The sequence below is a fragment of the Panthera onca genome, chromosome A1 (assembly GCF_046562875.1).
Source record: "Panthera onca isolate mPanOnc1 chromosome A1, mPanOnc1 haplotype 2, whole genome shotgun sequence".
In the NCBI taxonomy this organism is placed as follows: domain Eukaryota; kingdom Metazoa; phylum Chordata; class Mammalia; order Carnivora; family Felidae; genus Panthera; species Panthera onca.
In genome coordinates this window covers 58,397,669-58,415,045 of record NC_138339.1, presented here as the reverse complement: position 1 = coordinate 58,415,045, position 17,377 = coordinate 58,397,669, and the positions used below count along the sequence as shown (strand labels likewise).

General features: G+C 41.2%; 1 protein-coding gene across 12 annotated transcripts in view; it reads right to left on the bottom strand.

The window, feature by feature from the left end:
* Positions 1-17,377, bottom strand: part of TENM2 (teneurin transmembrane protein 2) — a 1,291,685-nt gene that overhangs the window by 252,139 nt on the left and 1,022,169 nt on the right. For all 12 annotated transcript variants that reach the window (XM_060634955.3, XM_060634958.3, XM_078446587.2 and 9 more), the window contains one exon: positions 16,389-16,627. In XM_060634955.3, coding sequence (XP_060490938.2) covers positions 16,389-16,627 — 239 coding nt within the window. The remainder of the gene's footprint in view (positions 1-16,388; positions 16,628-17,377) is intronic.

Genomic DNA, 17,377 nt, shown 5'->3' with positions numbered 1-17,377 from the left:
GAATGGGATGTCCAGCTTTGTGGCTGAGGCTTATCTCCTGCTACCCTGTAGCAGAAAGGAGACCAGAAGAGGTGAGAAGTAGGATAAAGACAAAAAGAAAGTACAGAGACATAATTATCTACTAAATTGAACCTCATCCACTCAGTAATTCACGTAACACCTTTGGGGCCTAAACTCTCTTGGTTAGTTTGGAAGCTGACTCTAAAATTCCCCAGGTAATCATGCCGTTTTATGCTTTACTCTAGGCACCTAGTGTCTGAGAGGGTATTTCATGCACTTCGGTCAGATGTTAAAGTATTGAAAATAAATGGAGACTTCAGCATGGCGCAGAGGGAGGGCAGAGGGGAGGAGGGTGCAAGCACATTCCCTGATGTCTGGCCCTCTCTGCCTGGATCCATAAACCCATAGCCAAACTCATCCATCTGACCCTTCAGCCTGGGTACAGTGAGTCAGCCTCATTTTCAGAGACACAGGCAGATGCATTAGAGTTTAAACCTGTTAATACAGTGAATATGTAGCATATTTATCATAATTTCAAACCTGCCTCTAACCAGCTGATCAAAAGGCAACTTTCTTCTTTGAAGATTTTTATTTGTAAGCTTCACTGCCCCAAATCAAAAAGGGCAATGGTACAGACTCCCAGGACCACATTCTGCATTTGTTAGGTGAGAGCCTTCAAGTCCTGGAATGTGCTTTTCTATTTATAAATGGGTATGCTGAATTTCCACATATTTCCTGATGCCTCTTTTTGGTTCATGAAATTTACGCTACGTATGAGCAATGTTATGGAGGCAGTTGGTTAGCCTTTTAGAGTTTAGTTTTAGCCCAATTCTGCTCTCCTTTTTCTCCACAGACTTTCATACAAAATCCAAAGTGAATGTCTCAGAAGGGGTCTTGATGGGTTTTACTGGATCAAAGGGCCCTCTCCTAATAAAGAAACCACACAGAGATTTACTGAGCACATTAAAAAAAGAATAGCTCCTTGCCAATTCTGGTAGAATTACATGCCAATAAAAGAATGTTTTGGCCAACCATGCTTTTAGAAAAGTGTGCAGTGATTTAAAGATGGTGTTAGTTTTAAATTCTTAAGTTACACCATTCTTGACAATGTTCTTGTACGGATCCAGGTTAGAAACCTGAAGGGTATATCAGATATTTCAGTCTTCTTCATCTCCAGTCAGCACTATACAAATTCTATCACAAATCTGCCTTTTCTTCTTTGGAAGGAGGCTCTCACAGATTTACTGTTTCCCTATTTCCATGTTCCTCTCTAATCTACCCATTCACATACCCACTGATTATGGCCAGAACCTATGTATAAGTCTCCCTGTCTTCTGTCCCATTTCCCAATCTATCCTGAATCCTCAATCAATTAGTAAGTAAATATTTATGGAACATCTGCTAGGTAACTATCATGATAGCATGTCATAATTAAAAAAAATGTTTTAATGTTTGTTTTATTTTTGAGAGAGAAAGAACGTGAGTGGTGGAGAGGCAGAGAGAAGGAGACACAGAATCTGAAGCAGGCTCCAGGATCCGAGCTGTCAGCACAGAGCCCGACACGGGGCTCAAACTCATGAACTGAGAGATCATGATGTGAGCTGAAGTTAGACGCTTAACCACTGAGCCACCCAGACACCCCAGCTTGTCATAATTTTATATTACATTCCTGCTTATGAATTTTAAGTACCTCCTTATAGCCAAACTAACCAAGTTAAATATTCTGCTAGCCTTCTATGCCATCTATCACCTGGTTCTGCTCTATCTCACCTCCTATTTTCTACCGCTCTTCACTGGGCACCCTTCTCCTCACTGGCTGAGCTCCTCATCTCCCCTGCCCCATGCCTTATTAATTCTGGCCTCTCCCCTTCCTTGCTGCCTGCAGTGCTTCTCAACTCATTCCTACTTCAATTCGTCTCCATCCTCCCAGGGCTAGGTCAGCATGCAAATGTGTTCACTGGGTCATCCTCAACTCCTCCAGTCTCTGAACTTTGATAGCCTAAATCCTAAATTGCAACTTAGCATCTGTATACTTTTTCTTTTGAATGAATGCACAGATAGCATGAATATTGATACCAATATCTACTTTAAATGTCACATAGAAAGTCTATGAAAAAGGTATCATCATCATTATAACTGTTATTTATTAACCATTTCTTACAGTTAAGAAAAACGAGGCTCAGTACATTAAATTTACTTTCCCCAAAGTATGCAGTTGGTAAGGGTTGAGATGGCAACCTAGCCAAACTAAATCCAGAACTTTCTTCAGGGGACTATTCCAATGCCCAGCTGGCCACTAAAGTGAGGAGCCATTATAGATACAAATCAGGTTTCCTGATCCAGGTGAACAATGATGTCGGAAGTATGAAGTTTCAACGAGTCATTATTTGAACCAAGAGGGCACAAAGGCCAGGAATTTTGTGTTGATAACATGTGTAAAAGAAAACCTATCTCAAATTGAAATCAACTCTCTTTATCATGAGTGCCTTTCTATGGCCAAGTGCCCAGACCTTTCTCAAGTTCCTCTTGAAACTCATCTTCCAGGACCCCATAGTTTCCTTGGCCACTAAGAGACAGGGTGGACTCAATTCAGTTTCTTGACACTGACCCAAATCTCAGTCCTGAAAAGAAGGGAGGCCCAGAGTGTGCATGTGCTGACTTTGAGTTCCTGTATTAGGAGAGCCTCAAATGAATCGCTGAGTTTGCTTGAAATTACAATAAAACTTTGTATGATCTTCAAAGAGAAGCATGCTTGCGTGTGTTGATGAGCTTACGTGGGTCAAAACAAGACAGCAACCACCACCACCCCAAAAACCATGCCTACTTCTCCATCCCTGGCTTCCCTGCAGATTTTAGCAGGCACCCAGGTGGAACCTGACTCAAATTGCAGCTCATTAGCACAGAGGAATAGAAGTTTAAGGGAAAGTGTGTAGTAAACAATGCTAATCCTGACTTAAGCAGGAGATAGCGACCTTTCTCCCTTGCCTAAAACAAATCGCTGTTTCAGGCTGTGCGGGCCTGCTTTACCATTACCTGTTAATATGTCTGCAGGCAGAAGATGCAGCTGTGGCCCCGCGAACAGGCTCCACAGTCAGGCTGAACATAATCCCTCATGTAATGAAAAACCTATTTCTATTTCTGAGGCCTCACTACTCTTCATACTGAAGAGCCTTGTGCCTGTCACACATTTATTGAAGCCTATTACTCATCTAGGCAGCGGGGCCCAGTTAGTATTTGGAATTATATTTTAAATCACAATTTTTCTATTATTTATTTTAGGATTCCAAGGCTCCAGTGAAAGCATGTCAGTGTTCCTCCTGATGCGCTTTCAAAGGCATTAAAGCCCCAAATCAAAATTCTTTTTTACGCAGAGAACCTTTCTGCATGTGTGGCAAAACTTCCGTCAAGATACCACAGTCCCCAGTCACCCCTTGTGTGCTAGAACCTCAGGATGCTACCATGATCACATGTTCAGGGGTAGAGATTTTAAGTCTCTCTCCATTCAGCATCAGAGTAATCTTTCCTGGGCCACCAGCTTTACTCCCTCTTCTCACATCAGGCTCTTTTCTTTGGCTTTCGAAGATAAATGGGTAGAGTCTCTTAGGATGCTGGGGAACAGGGCTGTGAAGAGATCAGCTAAAACTGTAGCCTCATCATCCAACAGGAAAATAAGAACTGGCTTAATCTAAGTCAGAGGATTTTCTGAGCTGACCACGAAGCCTGAACTTCCGTTTATTCACTAGGCCAATGGTGACCGTGCGGTTCCTTCCTGTTCTATAGAAGCCAGTGGAAACTGTAATTTTCTCTAGCTATTCATCTGGCCACCTTCTCCCTTTATATCCCCAGGAAAAAAAAAACCACACACCATATATACCACGGTGACGCAAAGGGATGCCTTCCTGGATTTTCTGTCCCTTGTGCACACTTGCTTCTTCTCGTAATATGTGTTTTCTCCTTGGCATACACAAATCTTCTTGACATTAGCCCCTACACTCTACTTGGCCTATCATATGAATGAAAATCAGCCAAAATTTGATAGCATGTGCACAATGTCAAGAATCCTTTCAATTTTTTTTTCTTTTTTGCAATTCACACTTTGTTCCTTTTCAGGTCTGGAGTCCTTCTCTACATTTCCACTGACAGAGATTTCAGACCAGCCCCTTGAAGGAAACCCTGTTGTATATGCAACCTGGTTGTTGGGTTTTGAAGGGTGTGGTGACAAACCAAGAGCCAATTCAATCCACTCTGGGTATCTTCTCAAGGAGCCAGGTTTTGGGGTTTGTTTTGTTTTGTTTCATGCTACTGTCGGAGACACAGGCACAGTAAAGTTTTTGGTCAGGGGTGAGGCAGCAGTAGTGTTGTGATGAAGAAAGAATTACAAAGGGCGTGGGCAAATTAGCAAAAGTACTCAGACATGCAATTATGAGAAGAGTTCAGACTCGGCTTTCATGTGATCTCTATTTTTTTTTCTTCATGTTTTGACAGCATTCTCCCTGGGTGGGGTACACAAGCGCTTGTTTAATAAACCCCTTAGTCATGCGAACGTGAGAGACAATTCTTTTTCTTCCTTCAGGACAAATTTAGTCACAGATATTTCAGTCGGGTCCACTCTCCAATTTGCTTCTGACATTAAAACAAGCCATTGGTATTTCACTACAATACAGATAGCACTGCTGGGTCAGCTAACCTTTCCAAAGGCTTAATTCCTGTCAGTTTTGAAGAGAAGAATAAAATACCATGCAATCAGCATCCACCTCCCTACAAAAGAAATAGAGATATTTTCTCCCAGACAGGGCTAAGACCATGAGCCCTTGGGTAGCCCTTTTGCCCTGACCACCCGCATCTAAAGAGTCAAGCTGCAGAGGTGGGGGTAGGGTAGACAAGAGGTGGGATAAAGTTGCAGTCGGCATACCAGCACATTTTTTAAAAGTCTAAAATTAAGTGAACTGTAATGTATGTATATTAATTTTAATAAATCTGGACTTGCTCCAAGGATACTTAAAGGTAGAACGTAGAGAATAGGGGACAGGAGGGGAAGGAGCAGTGACATCCACATCTCTGTGAATGCAAACAAACGCTGTGAAAGATGAAACCACTGGAAGCAGGATCCCAAGCTGGTTTCCTTCAAGTCAGATTAAATGTAGCTGTCAACATTTCATTAAGATGTGCACATATTGAAAACTTTTTCTGACCAGAACTTTTGGGGCAGGATCTGTGGGAGGAGTGGTGTGGGGGGCCACACTCATACACATGCCAAATGGAGAGGGACTGACCTTTCCCTTCTCTTTCCCAGCCCCCCGACCCCCACCCCCCACCAATCCAGATTTGGCTGAGTAATGAGTTGCTACCAGCCTGAACATACCTGTGTCCTATCCTAGACCAACATATGCCCATGTAGGAATTTGGAAACCTTCCTAAATGTTACAAGTTCATAAATACATTGAATTTGATTAGGAGCTAAAAGTGTAGTGTCAGCTCAGATATTCCTGCTGGACCTTCCTTTACACCATGAAAATGGGCAAAATAAGTCAGGGAAAGGATCTAGTATAAAATAATTCTCCATCATGTCCATTCCTGATCAAGACTGAAGAGAAGATTTTTGAGAATGCCCTCACCTAATTAAAAAACAAATATGCTTGCTTTCTGGCTTCAAGGGTCATTCTAAAGACAACACATCTGAAGACAAAGGTGATTTTTCTAAGCCTAACTTTCAGCGCTTCCCTGGGAGCCAACAGCCACACTCTTTCCATCTCTTACATCATTTGTAGTAGCAAAGACTGTAGCGGAATTACATGGGTATCAATTAGACACAACACAAGATAAACTAACCTTAGTGAGAAATGATTTTGTAGGGGGTGTTTTTACTGCCCCCTCTTCATACAACGTATTTGAAATATAGATTGATGTTCAACATTAGACACATGACTCTCATCTATTAGGCAAGAGCCTGCCGTGTCTATAAATTCAATTTCCTTTATCATGGTGGCTTTCTGGTTTATTTGGATAAATGTTGAGCTGTCCACTGTTATTTATCTAAGTAGTTCATGAGGGAACAGAAAGTTTAATGATGTGAGATGAGGGGGTGAAACAGCACCTCCAAGCAATTCTCAAGGATTGCTTTTCATCTCATTACCTTGGTTGGACTTATTGGTTCAAGAAATCATGCAGAAGATTACATGTCATTTGATGTGCTGGGTGTCACCTTTCCCCCATCCTTGGCTTCTAATTGTTCCATGTTTTATCTTGCTTAGCATATGGTATCTCACAGCCTGCAATGCTTGTTAGTGTTTCTAATCACTGTGTTCATAGCTTCTAGTGTCTTTTCCTTACTTCTTGTCTTAACTTCATCCCACTCTTTTTTAGTATGTATTCTCCTTTCTTTGGATTTTTACCCTTCACTGCTATGGTCCTGAGAAATGTAAGCTAATCACAGGCCAGCTTCTTTTTTTGAGAAGCTTTATAGTTTTTAAAGTAAATTCAAGAGGAGACAATGCCTTCATTGGACAAAAACAGACTGAATAAAAATGGGCACAAGTCTCTACAATTTCTTACTGTGTAATGGTTAGACCACTTCACATTTCTAAGGAGAAAGAAGGATGGCTGACCATTTGTCATAACGATAAGTTAATAAAAACCTTTTTAGTATAAAAGCTTCTATTGCCTGATGGATCTGGGAAAAATGAAGCTCAAATGTCTTAACATCATGGTGCACGTCATTTATGCAAACCATAACTTGTCCAGGCTTTCTCAGCTTTCCTATTAAAAAAAAATTTTTTTTAAATCTTCATTTTTGAGAGAGAGAGAGAGACAGACAGACAGACAGACACAAGAGTACGAGCAGGGGAGGAACAGAGAGAAAGGGAGACACAGAATCCAAAGGAAGCTCCAGGCTCTGAGCTGTCAGCACAGAGCCTGATGATGGGGCTTGAACTCACGAACCATGAGATCACAACCTGAGCCAAAGCTGGACACTCAACTGACTGAGCCACCCAGGTGTCCCTCAGCTTTCCTATTAAGTGTACTATTTTATGGGGTTGCTTATCAGACTCTAGGTCTAGGGAAATTTTTCAAGTAAAAATGTCCTATGTTCAGAGGCTGGTCAGCAGATCCCAGCAAACAATGTGAACAGCCAATCCTTTGCCTAAACAAAATTTTTGGTGTAATGGAAAAAACATGAACTTAATATAATAAATTTAATACATTTTAAATTAAAAAAATAATACATAACACTCATATACAAAGTTGCGAGAAGATTTTTCATGGGGAAAAAAGTCTTTAACCTACAATTCTCTCAAGAGAAGAGACACCTTTCTCAAGGAAGTATACAAATGTTATTAAAAGAAGGTTTAAGGGGAGTCTAGGTGGCTCAGTCAGTTAAGTGCCCAACTAAGTGACTACAGCTCAGGTCATGATATCACAGATCGTGGGATTCTCTCTCTGTGGCCCTCCATGCTTACACTTTTTCTGTCTCTCTCAAAATAAAAAAAAGAAACTTAAAGGGAAGTTTAAGCACATGAACTCTAATTCAGCGAATGCTCTAGAAGTCTATATTTGTAAACTTTGGGCATAAGGTAGCCTTAAAACCAGTTTCAACAATGCTTCTAATTTAAAGCCATACCGAACTTCTTTGAAAGATGTCGTCTTGTTTAGCATGGCCCAAAGAACAGAATACACTTGATAGACTGCCACTTACCTTTCCCTTTGGAATATAAGCAAGTCTAATCTAAACTTCATTAAAGTGCCTCTAAAACACTCATGGTGTAATAGAAGTAAGCCTACAGATAGGATTGCATCATGATGGCAAAGGCAAAAGCAAGGCAATATACCTTTCTTTTATAAAGATCAGAGTCCCTAGGGGAGGGTCAAACGTGTATGTACACATCTTTCCACATGACCTAACTCCACTGAAAACCCGTCCCAAGGGAAGGGCCTTCCCTAACAGCTGTGAACACAAGTCATGACGAAAGAAAGGCAAAGATTGGAGGCAAAGCTGATCCTCCCTTCTCTGAAGCTTTGGTTTATTAGGGAAAAAAGCCTTTGAAAGATGATACTTATTATGTATCATATAAATCTTTCTTTCCAAGAAAGGAGGACAATATTCTCTTCAGCAAAACTCTTTTCTTACCAACACATAGTTTAGGACTGCTATATTTCCTGAGACATTCTGATATTTACATATTTAAGGCTATAAGTTGATAATAAAAAAAATGAAATTAGTGGAACATGCAATGCATTATCCTCTCTTTTATGGTAATATTAAATATGCTAATGTAGTTGATGGACCATTTGCTCTCCTAACACAGAGGATCTTAATACGAGACATCAATTTAATAAATGATTTATTTGATGAGTAAAGGGCTCAGAAAACAATTCTGCATGTCTATTCTTAACAACCAAAATGTGGATTTTCTAGAAAGGAATTTTCAGTGAAGGACACAGGAAGTATGATTTAAGGTGATCTTAAGAAAACTATGAATGTTCTAAAAGTTCGCTTTGGGGTCAAATTTCTGTCATATGAGGCTGCACAGCTAAGCTGGGCATTTCAGCACAAAACATTCTGTATGGCTTGTGTACACAGACCTAATTCACTATATAATAGTCCTCTTCTCTATTTGGTGCCTTGTAGCAATTGCTTCATTTCTTAGCACATCCTCATTTACAGAGAAGCAGCCAACAGACTTTCAGATTTATGCCATTATTTGCTTTTTCACCTTGAACTCCAACTAAATTCTGCTACACTTTTGTAAAATGAGTGCCAAATGGTGGCCGTATGCCAGACACAAACACTTCCCAGTTTCACTCATCCAGCTCTCTTGATTTCAGGGAATCACAGATTCCGGCTAGAGGGCTTAAATGTGGTGCTTACACAACCCCCCTAACTGTTCCTTTGCCTAAATGCTTTATAACTTGGAAATGCTTGGGAACGGAGGCAATTACAACTTCAGGGAACCAGAAACTTCCCTTTACATGGGGGAACAAGTAAAACCAGAGATCAGGGATTTCGGGCACTTGATAACGCTGTCCATTAATGGTCCAACTTAGCCCTAACCCTAATCAGCATTTATTAATTAAATAAATATTTATTTATGCTTACAAGGTGTTAGGCATTGTTGGGGATACAGTGATCCAAGAGCCTGGTTTTATGCTTTTCAATGGACCTCGTCTAGGAGTGTGGGAGCCAACACGATAATCGTAATAACTGTTTAGTTGAGCTTCTACTGTGTGTCGGGTGCCACCACATTTCACTGATTCTAAAACTCAGATGTGTTCACATTTTCCTATCTCTGAAACCAGAATGCATTTTACAACTGGTGTTTTCTTACAGTCATGGCTGGCCAAGCAGACAATGGTTTGCTGGTCTGACTATAGACCTATCTATTCATAGGGTTGTATGTCATTCCAGGTGGTCTGTGCCTACCTCTTTCCAAAACTACATAATAAAAATTATAAATGCTAAGTACTTGTCACAGTACTTAGGGGATACATACAAAAACGACATTTCTCATACCTGATGACATTGCATTTGAAGAAAAGTTGAATACATATATAATATTAGTGAACACCTGAAGTATCTTTACAAGGCAGGAATTATCCCACTGTTTTGGATAAGGAAACTATATTATAGGGAGATTAAGCGGCAAGCCCAAGTCACAAAGCTTTTAAGTATACACATCAGAATTTGAACCCAGGCTTCCCTGAGACCAAAGCCCATTCATGTGATTTCCATCACATCAAGGTAGTACTTTTCTAATTAACATGCCAAGAACGCCTGCAATTGTGTTACAGGTAAAACGTAGAACGAAACAATACTTATTTACAGTACAACAGAAGCTATATCCAGAATTCTAAATCATGAAACATGTAAATATAAACAAACATATGCAAAGCTTAGGAAATGAAGAATTTAAAAGCTTCCTGTGGAAGGTGAAGGGTCTGTGGGCTTGATGACCACCCTAAGTGACGCAGTCAAATAAACAGAGCATGTGGGAGAGACACACAAAATGTCATAGCTTCACATCCCATTACTGCTTCTGAACTGATTGCTGACTGCCAGAAAGATAATGGTCACAGAGAAATTTCAGGACAAAGGCCTGAATGGTGAGTTGACAGAAAGAGAGTTGGTGAACACTGCATTCTCATTCACCCAACACATGCTCTGTGGAGCCACAAGGTCCTAGGCCAGCATATCATACTGATAACACTGTCTACTTGTCATGGTCCTTGAGGGGCACAGGGTGGTAGCACTACTCACTCTTCCCTGGTTTTGCATTAAGAGGGTCTACAAAATAAAGACCAAAAGTTGCTTCCTCTTGCTCATCCATGGAGCTTGCCTGTCAGGGTGGGAAAGCCCTGTATCAGCTGGCTACCTTGATTTCTGACAGGTGGCTTGTGGAGGAAAGCCAAGGCACCTCACCTCAGTAAAGGAACTTTTCTGAATGTCACACATGAGATATGCATGTTGCCACATGGCTGCTAGGTGATGGAGACCAGAGACCTAGCTAATGACTTAATTTGCTTTCCATAAATTGACACATCCTCTGAAATTAAGAGTACAATTATGAAATGGCAGCCCCCACTGCCAGAGACTCACCAGTGTGTAAGCAGGGACAGGACTTTATTATCTGGTTAAGAGCACATTAGCATATCTATTAGATAAAAAGTCTGTTACTAACATCAGAACTGATAACATAACTGGATCCCCTGACTTATTTGTGGGAAGTTTTTTTTTTTTCCTTCTCTGTGGGACTAAATACAAGCTTTGACCATCTGGGGCTGGGGAGGTGGGTGGAAATGTTACTTGCAGGATTGTTCAGATTTAATCACTACCATTTTGCCCTTTATATAATGGGAGGTAAATACACAATTTGGAATTCATACAGAGGTCAAGGATTAGCATCTCTCTGGATCATCAAAGAACAGTGAGTCTGAAAGAGAGGGCCAACATTTTTCCTAGGCTGTATCCTCACAAAGGATGCCAGGTAAGTGTACGCTTCTCATCATTTTCTGTCATTTTCTTTCTGTTTTCCCCAAATCTGCTCTGTTCAGTGAGATGGGAATACACAAAATAGCAGCTCTGAACACAGGATTCATCAGTCTGAGTCTCAACATATCAATTTTCAAGTGTAGCAACTTTAAACACATTGTAGGCTTTTAGTTTCCATAGAAAATAATCTCTCATTGTTTTCAAAAGAAACTGAAAGCCCCCCAAATTACCACACTTTTAACATCCTGACATGTTGATGGCCCGTGTTCTTCCCAGATCAAAGTGAGAGTGGCAGAAGACAGAGCGTTGAGCAGCTTACTTAAAACATAGTATTTCATATTTGGCAGGAATTACTGTAGTGAAAAAAGACAAGGTGACTTTCTAATATATAGATGTATTTTGGTTTGGCAGAGATCTGAAGAGCTAAAAACTAATTTAGGTTGACATAAATGCTCTTATCTTTCTTACCCCCTTCCCTTCCCAACCACAAGAAGAGTTTTTGACAGAAACTCAGCGTATATTGCGTATTGTCTTTAACTTGGGGATGACAGTCTGAGTCCTGTGTCATGGTGAACTGTTGTGTTGACTCTCAGAATTTCTAGGATTATCTTGATTTAAGCAGTAAAGTCATATATCACAAGCACCTTTCTTCCTTGATGTGGGTAGCCTGTAAGAACTTCAATGCCTTTTAAGGAAACGGGATCTATTAGACCTTAACCTAGGAGAAGAAAGCAATGATGTCATTCAGGGACTCTGCACTGTTACAACCTGTTGGAAAACCTTAACAAAGAAAGGGTCTTTGTCACCTTGAAAAACAGGCCATGATTTTGCAGAGGAACCTAGGGTAAATGAAGGTTGAAGACAAGTGTGTATGTGGCAAAGTTTTTAGGTCATTACACTCTACCCACGGGTTGAAAGACTATCTCAAGCCATCCATTAGGATGGAAAATTTTACACTTTGCAAAGTTTTAAAGAGAAAAGTGGCTTGCTTTTTCTACCTTTTGGTTTGGATCAGGAAGTCAGATCTAATTATTCATTATGAAGTGGGATGGCAGCATCAGAAAAAATTACCCACTGCACTTATAGTGGATGAGTAGTTGGACAATCGGCCAGTTGGAAAGCAAATGTTTTCTTTCTGTAAAAATGGAAACACTCCGAAAAGGTATTTTTAGGAAAAGAACAGTAATGTAATCAAAGAGGGGCTGGCAAACCATGGCCTGGGGGCCAAATCCAGTCTGCCACCTGTTTGTTTGTATGTTTTTAACAACAGCACATGAGCTAAGGACTAGTTTTACATTTTAAATAGCCTTAAAAATATAAAAAGAATAATATTTCGTGACACATGGAAAGTACATGAAATGCAAATTTCCGTGTCCATAAGTAAAGTCTCCTGGAACACAGCCCTGCCCGTTTGCTTACACACGTGTACGGCTGCTCTGCCATACAACAGCAGAGTACAGCAACTGTGACACAGATTCACAACCCACAAAACCAAAAAAGATCTGCTATCTGGCTCTTGACAGAAAATGTCTGCTGACCGCTATAACAGAAGAGGTTTGTGAAAACAGACACAAAAAGACAGGTTAAGAGACAGAGGAAGAGAGATAATTTCTCTCCACTTCAGGAATCATCAGAAGATGGCTTGGGAAGGAAAGAGCTGAATTATTCTCCCTTATTAATGAAGGCAAAATCAGATACAGGGAGTTGATGCTACAAAAGGGATGATTTAGGTCTTATGTGATGTTTGGAAATCATTAGGGGACTAATCAGGAGACTAAGGACCTAGTCTTTTACCCTTATAACTAACCAGCCATGTGATGGCAGGCTCTCTGGGCCTCAGCATCAACTCTTGTGAAATGATTGTAATCTGCCAATTTTATTTTCTGCTAGAGTGGATGTTGGGGCTGTGGGTATGGTTCAAATGTAATAATTACAGAAAAAATGCTTTAAATGAAAAGGCTTGCAGTTCTGAGCAAATAGAAGTTTCCAATCAGTTATTGTTATGTATACTATGAGGATAAAAACAGTACAGTTGACATAAAACAGGTGAGAAACTCTACATTAGTTACATGATCCAGAAACTTAGGGATCTCGAGGGATTTCTGGTGTTGCAGGCAATGAAAGCACTTGACATGCCTGAGGATAGAAGACAACTTCCTGAGAGGGAAGCTCTTCTGTATTTCATAGCCACTACTCCCTAGGAACCACATGGGCTAGGGCCTGAGTGATGCACAAAATGGTCCCCTTGTGGTTCATGCAGCTTCTCAAAGTAATTTATTCCAGGATGTTATGTACACTGGGAGAATCTGGCATAGGAAGAATCTTATGGAAAGTACATCATAAAAGATCATTGGCTCCAGTTGTGTCAGTAGGAAAGGGGGAATCTATCCTGAATTGGTAAAGGCCCACGCTTCCAATATGCACAAGAGTTGACCTTATTCTGCTTTCACACTCACCCTCATATTGGATGTAAAGAAGAACTTGTCATGGGGCTGAGCTATTCCAGATTGCTCATTTTTGGAGTCTTCTCTCCACAGGTTTGAACATGAAAGGAAGATAATTTGATCTATTTGTCACAGCTCCTGGCAGGCCTGAACCCAGTGCCTGTCCATAAATATCTTGGGGCTGATGCTTAATTTCAGGACTTATAATGTTCTAGTGGAACATGGAGTCATGTATGAACCAGAATGGGCTCAGGTCTTAAAAACTCTGGTCTCCCCTAACAGGAAGGCTTTGATTTTTATGTTGCCCTTCTGTCCTTCCCTGATGGCTTGTTTTCTTGGTGGGCACAATCACTTGTTGCTCCCAACAGCACTTTTCTCTGTGTTTGTAATGCACTGTTTATGCCCCTGCAGCTCTGTAATTAATAATATACTGCTTTTCATCTTCAAAGTGATTTATACACATTAATTAATCCTCACCATACTTTGGAGTTTCTGCATGAAAAATATCCATCATGCTTCCAGAATTTACTTGGGAAACAAAGACTCAGAAGGAAAACAACTTTGTCAAGGCAAAGGAGAAATGAATCACTAGGTCAGGATCAGCACTCAAAACCTTGACCCCTTCATGGTGCTTGCAGATCTGCTGTCACCTCTGGGAGAGTAGCCCTATGGCTCCACACTCACCAGCATTACTGCTGGGAAAACTGGCCCCTACCATCATTTATTTTTGAGTCATAATGTATTCTTTAATACTTCAGGGTTAAAGCATAATCTTACCTAAAGCATACATAATAGAAAATGATGGATTATAATCTAATAAACTATCCTAAGATGCTCAGGTCCAGCTTCTAGTAGCCTCCAGACTGAGGATAAATATGTTTCCTAATCCATCATTTACAAGATACACACCCAATTAAAACATTAAACTCTCACTATATGGTTTCCCATTTATGTAATCGCCCTACAGAAAGCTATTATATTTTAAGTATCAAGCTCAATATATCAGGCGATAGCCATCTATCTCTCTCTGGCAAGTGGAGTAGGAGGTACACTGGGGATGGTATTGGCAGAGGTGAGCAGTGCCTCAATTTCTGTATCTGGGCTCCCCATGGTGCCCACAGGCTCAGCAGAACATTAAGCCTGAGAAGTGAGCTCATGGACCCTTTTTGCAGTTCCTGACACAAAGCCAAATCATGCAAAGACCCTGAAGGCAACTCAATTTGTTTCTACCAAGCCTCCCTGAACAGTTAGCTGGGGAAGTACACAAAACTACTTCTAACAACACAAAAGATTCTACTCAAGTGATTGAGAGTGCAACAGATGCCTTTTCCCCTCCCTTGTCAATCCATGACTCCATCCTTCATTGAGAGCAAGTGAGAAGCAGGCATGACTTTAAATTAGGAGTATATGGGTGTCAGACCTCAGTCCCCATGTGGAGCTGGGGTTTACAGCATCGAGGATTCTGCAAAGTTCCAGATAAACATGGTGCCTTTCCCCAGAGTGTCAATTTTCTCAGTTTTGGAGGTCATTCCCAGGAGACACAACAGGAAAATAATGTAAAAACTTATATTTCTACATTAAGGTGAGCATAGAAATATTATGGGAGAGAGTGAAAACTTCACATCAATTTTTGGCTTGTAATGGCCTTGGGCAGAGCCCCAGATCACTGGGGCTGTGTAGTCAACCTCCTTTACCATCAGGTAAGCTTGGGTAGAATAGTCTGGGAAGTCCTGGACCAATTCCTTCTCTGGCAGGCACCAAGCTGGCTGCCTGATGATGAAGGAAGTGTTCACTGCTGAAGGACAAGGGACAAAGTCAGAATAATCAGGGTTGCTTTTTTACCCCCCTCTCTTAAATGAGAGGAGTTTCAGCCTAAGTGTTGAGAAGAATTTTGGAGTCAGCCTCTTTCTGCTGGTGTTTTATAGGTTTGTTTTGCAACATGGCAGAGCCCCAAATTGGGGAGGCCTGTCATGGCTGCCCTGAAACTAAGCCAGAGCCATCAAGTGTTTCAAATAAACTTTATCAAACATCACTGGGCCTCTGCCTGGGCCAGGAGATCTGCATTGGCAAGCTCAGTTGACAGAGCAGCAGCACCAGGGCTCTTTGCTGAGGCCAGGAGCTGTGAGCAAGCTTTGTGTCCAGACCAGGGTGCTCATATGCACATGGCACTCTGCCCCTCAGCTCTTGGCACCTGCTGCTTCCTGCAGTTACAGGGCTACACCCCATGGATGCAAACCAATACGCCTGGCATAGGAAGAAAAATACCACTGCAACTTCACCAACCTGCTACCCTAAGTTATATCCTGAGTTCCCAGAAGCAAGGTTGGCATGTGAGATGAACCTCACTCATGAATGTGGTGCAATTCAGGTTGAGACTAAAAGGACACAAGCAAAGGAAAGGATGTGGGCAACATCCACTGTGCCTAGGTGACTTGATTCCACACAAAGACCTGGTTGGATACTCTGACCTCTCAATCCTGTTTCTGTTCCACACCTCTGAAAATAAGCTAGCAATTTAACTTTCCTTTGAATCAAGATGTTCTCAGACATGCTGGTTACTATTATTCTATTCAGTTTTTGGCTGAAATTAACCCATGTTGCATGAATTTTAGAGCACAGACCTAGGTTAAAATCCAGTGATGGAAGACACTAGAAGACTACTTCAGGAAAGAGGGATGGGTTTACAGGAACAACAATTTTCAGCTCATGTCCAAGAAAGAATACAGCAGGCATGCTTAATTCATCTGATAAATGTTAATTAGAGTCTTGAGAAAGAAACTCATCAGATTTAAATGCATTTCAGGAGAGAAAAAGCACTCCCATCCCTCATTCATTTTTATGTCTTTCAGGAGCCAAAAAGCAAACTGTACAGACAACAGAGGGCTTCTCCATTCATAAGCCCACAATCTCTGCCCCACCTCCTCATGGTCAGGGTCATGGAGCAGGCTGCCTTGACTTACCTATGAAATATGCCAGCAGAATCGCCAAAAGGAGGGCTGCGGCGATGGCGGACAGGGCGGCACATTTCCAGCTGCAGTATTTGGAGGGCTTCTTCAGCTTGAAGGCCTTCCTGGAGAAGGTATTCCGGGGCAGCAGGCGGGGTGGTGGCGTGTAAACGGTTCCTGAGGTCAAAGGGTATCCCGGAGAAGAGCTGCTAAACAGGGGTGTGCTTCCCGAGGAGGTTTTAAAGAGAAAGTGCCTGGCAAGAAAAAGGAAAGAGTTAGCATGGACATGGGTGGCTCCTGGAGAACATAGACCTGCTTTTTCTTTCATTCTGCTTTATCTAGTTCTATACAGTCCTAGTTAATTGCTCTACTTTGTCATGGAAAAAGGGGCAAAGATTACATCTGATAGTGATATAAATTAATTCCATAGAGTCACATCATTTATACATTTCATATGCATCTAGATTTTACCTTCCACAACAATCCTGAAAAGTATTCAAAGCAAATATGGAAAGTGAGTTACCATTTGTAACTTGGAGATGATGATGATGACAGTGATGATGATGATGATGATGATGATGATACTAAACAGTATCAGGTACTAGAACCTGCTATTTAAAGGCACTTGAGGGGTGCCTGGTTTGTTGGGTTAAGGTTGATTAAGTTTAAGCATCTGACTCTCGATTTTGGCTCAGGATCTCATGGTTCATGGGATCAAGCCCCTCATCAGGCTCTGGGCTGGTATCATGGAGCCTGCCTGGGATCCTTTCTCTCTCTCTCTCTCTCTTCCTGCCCTCTGTCCCATGCTCAAGCACACACATGTGTGCTCTCTCTGAAAATAAAGATTCAAAGACACTTGAAATAATACTGTCACAACAACTTAGAAACTAAATATTAAAATATTTAAGATATGAGAAATCAGGCTGGAAGAATTCAAGCAACTGTCCAAGGATGTGAACCCTGAGCGCTGCCTCATGCTCAAGTGTGTACTCTTCAGTGTTACT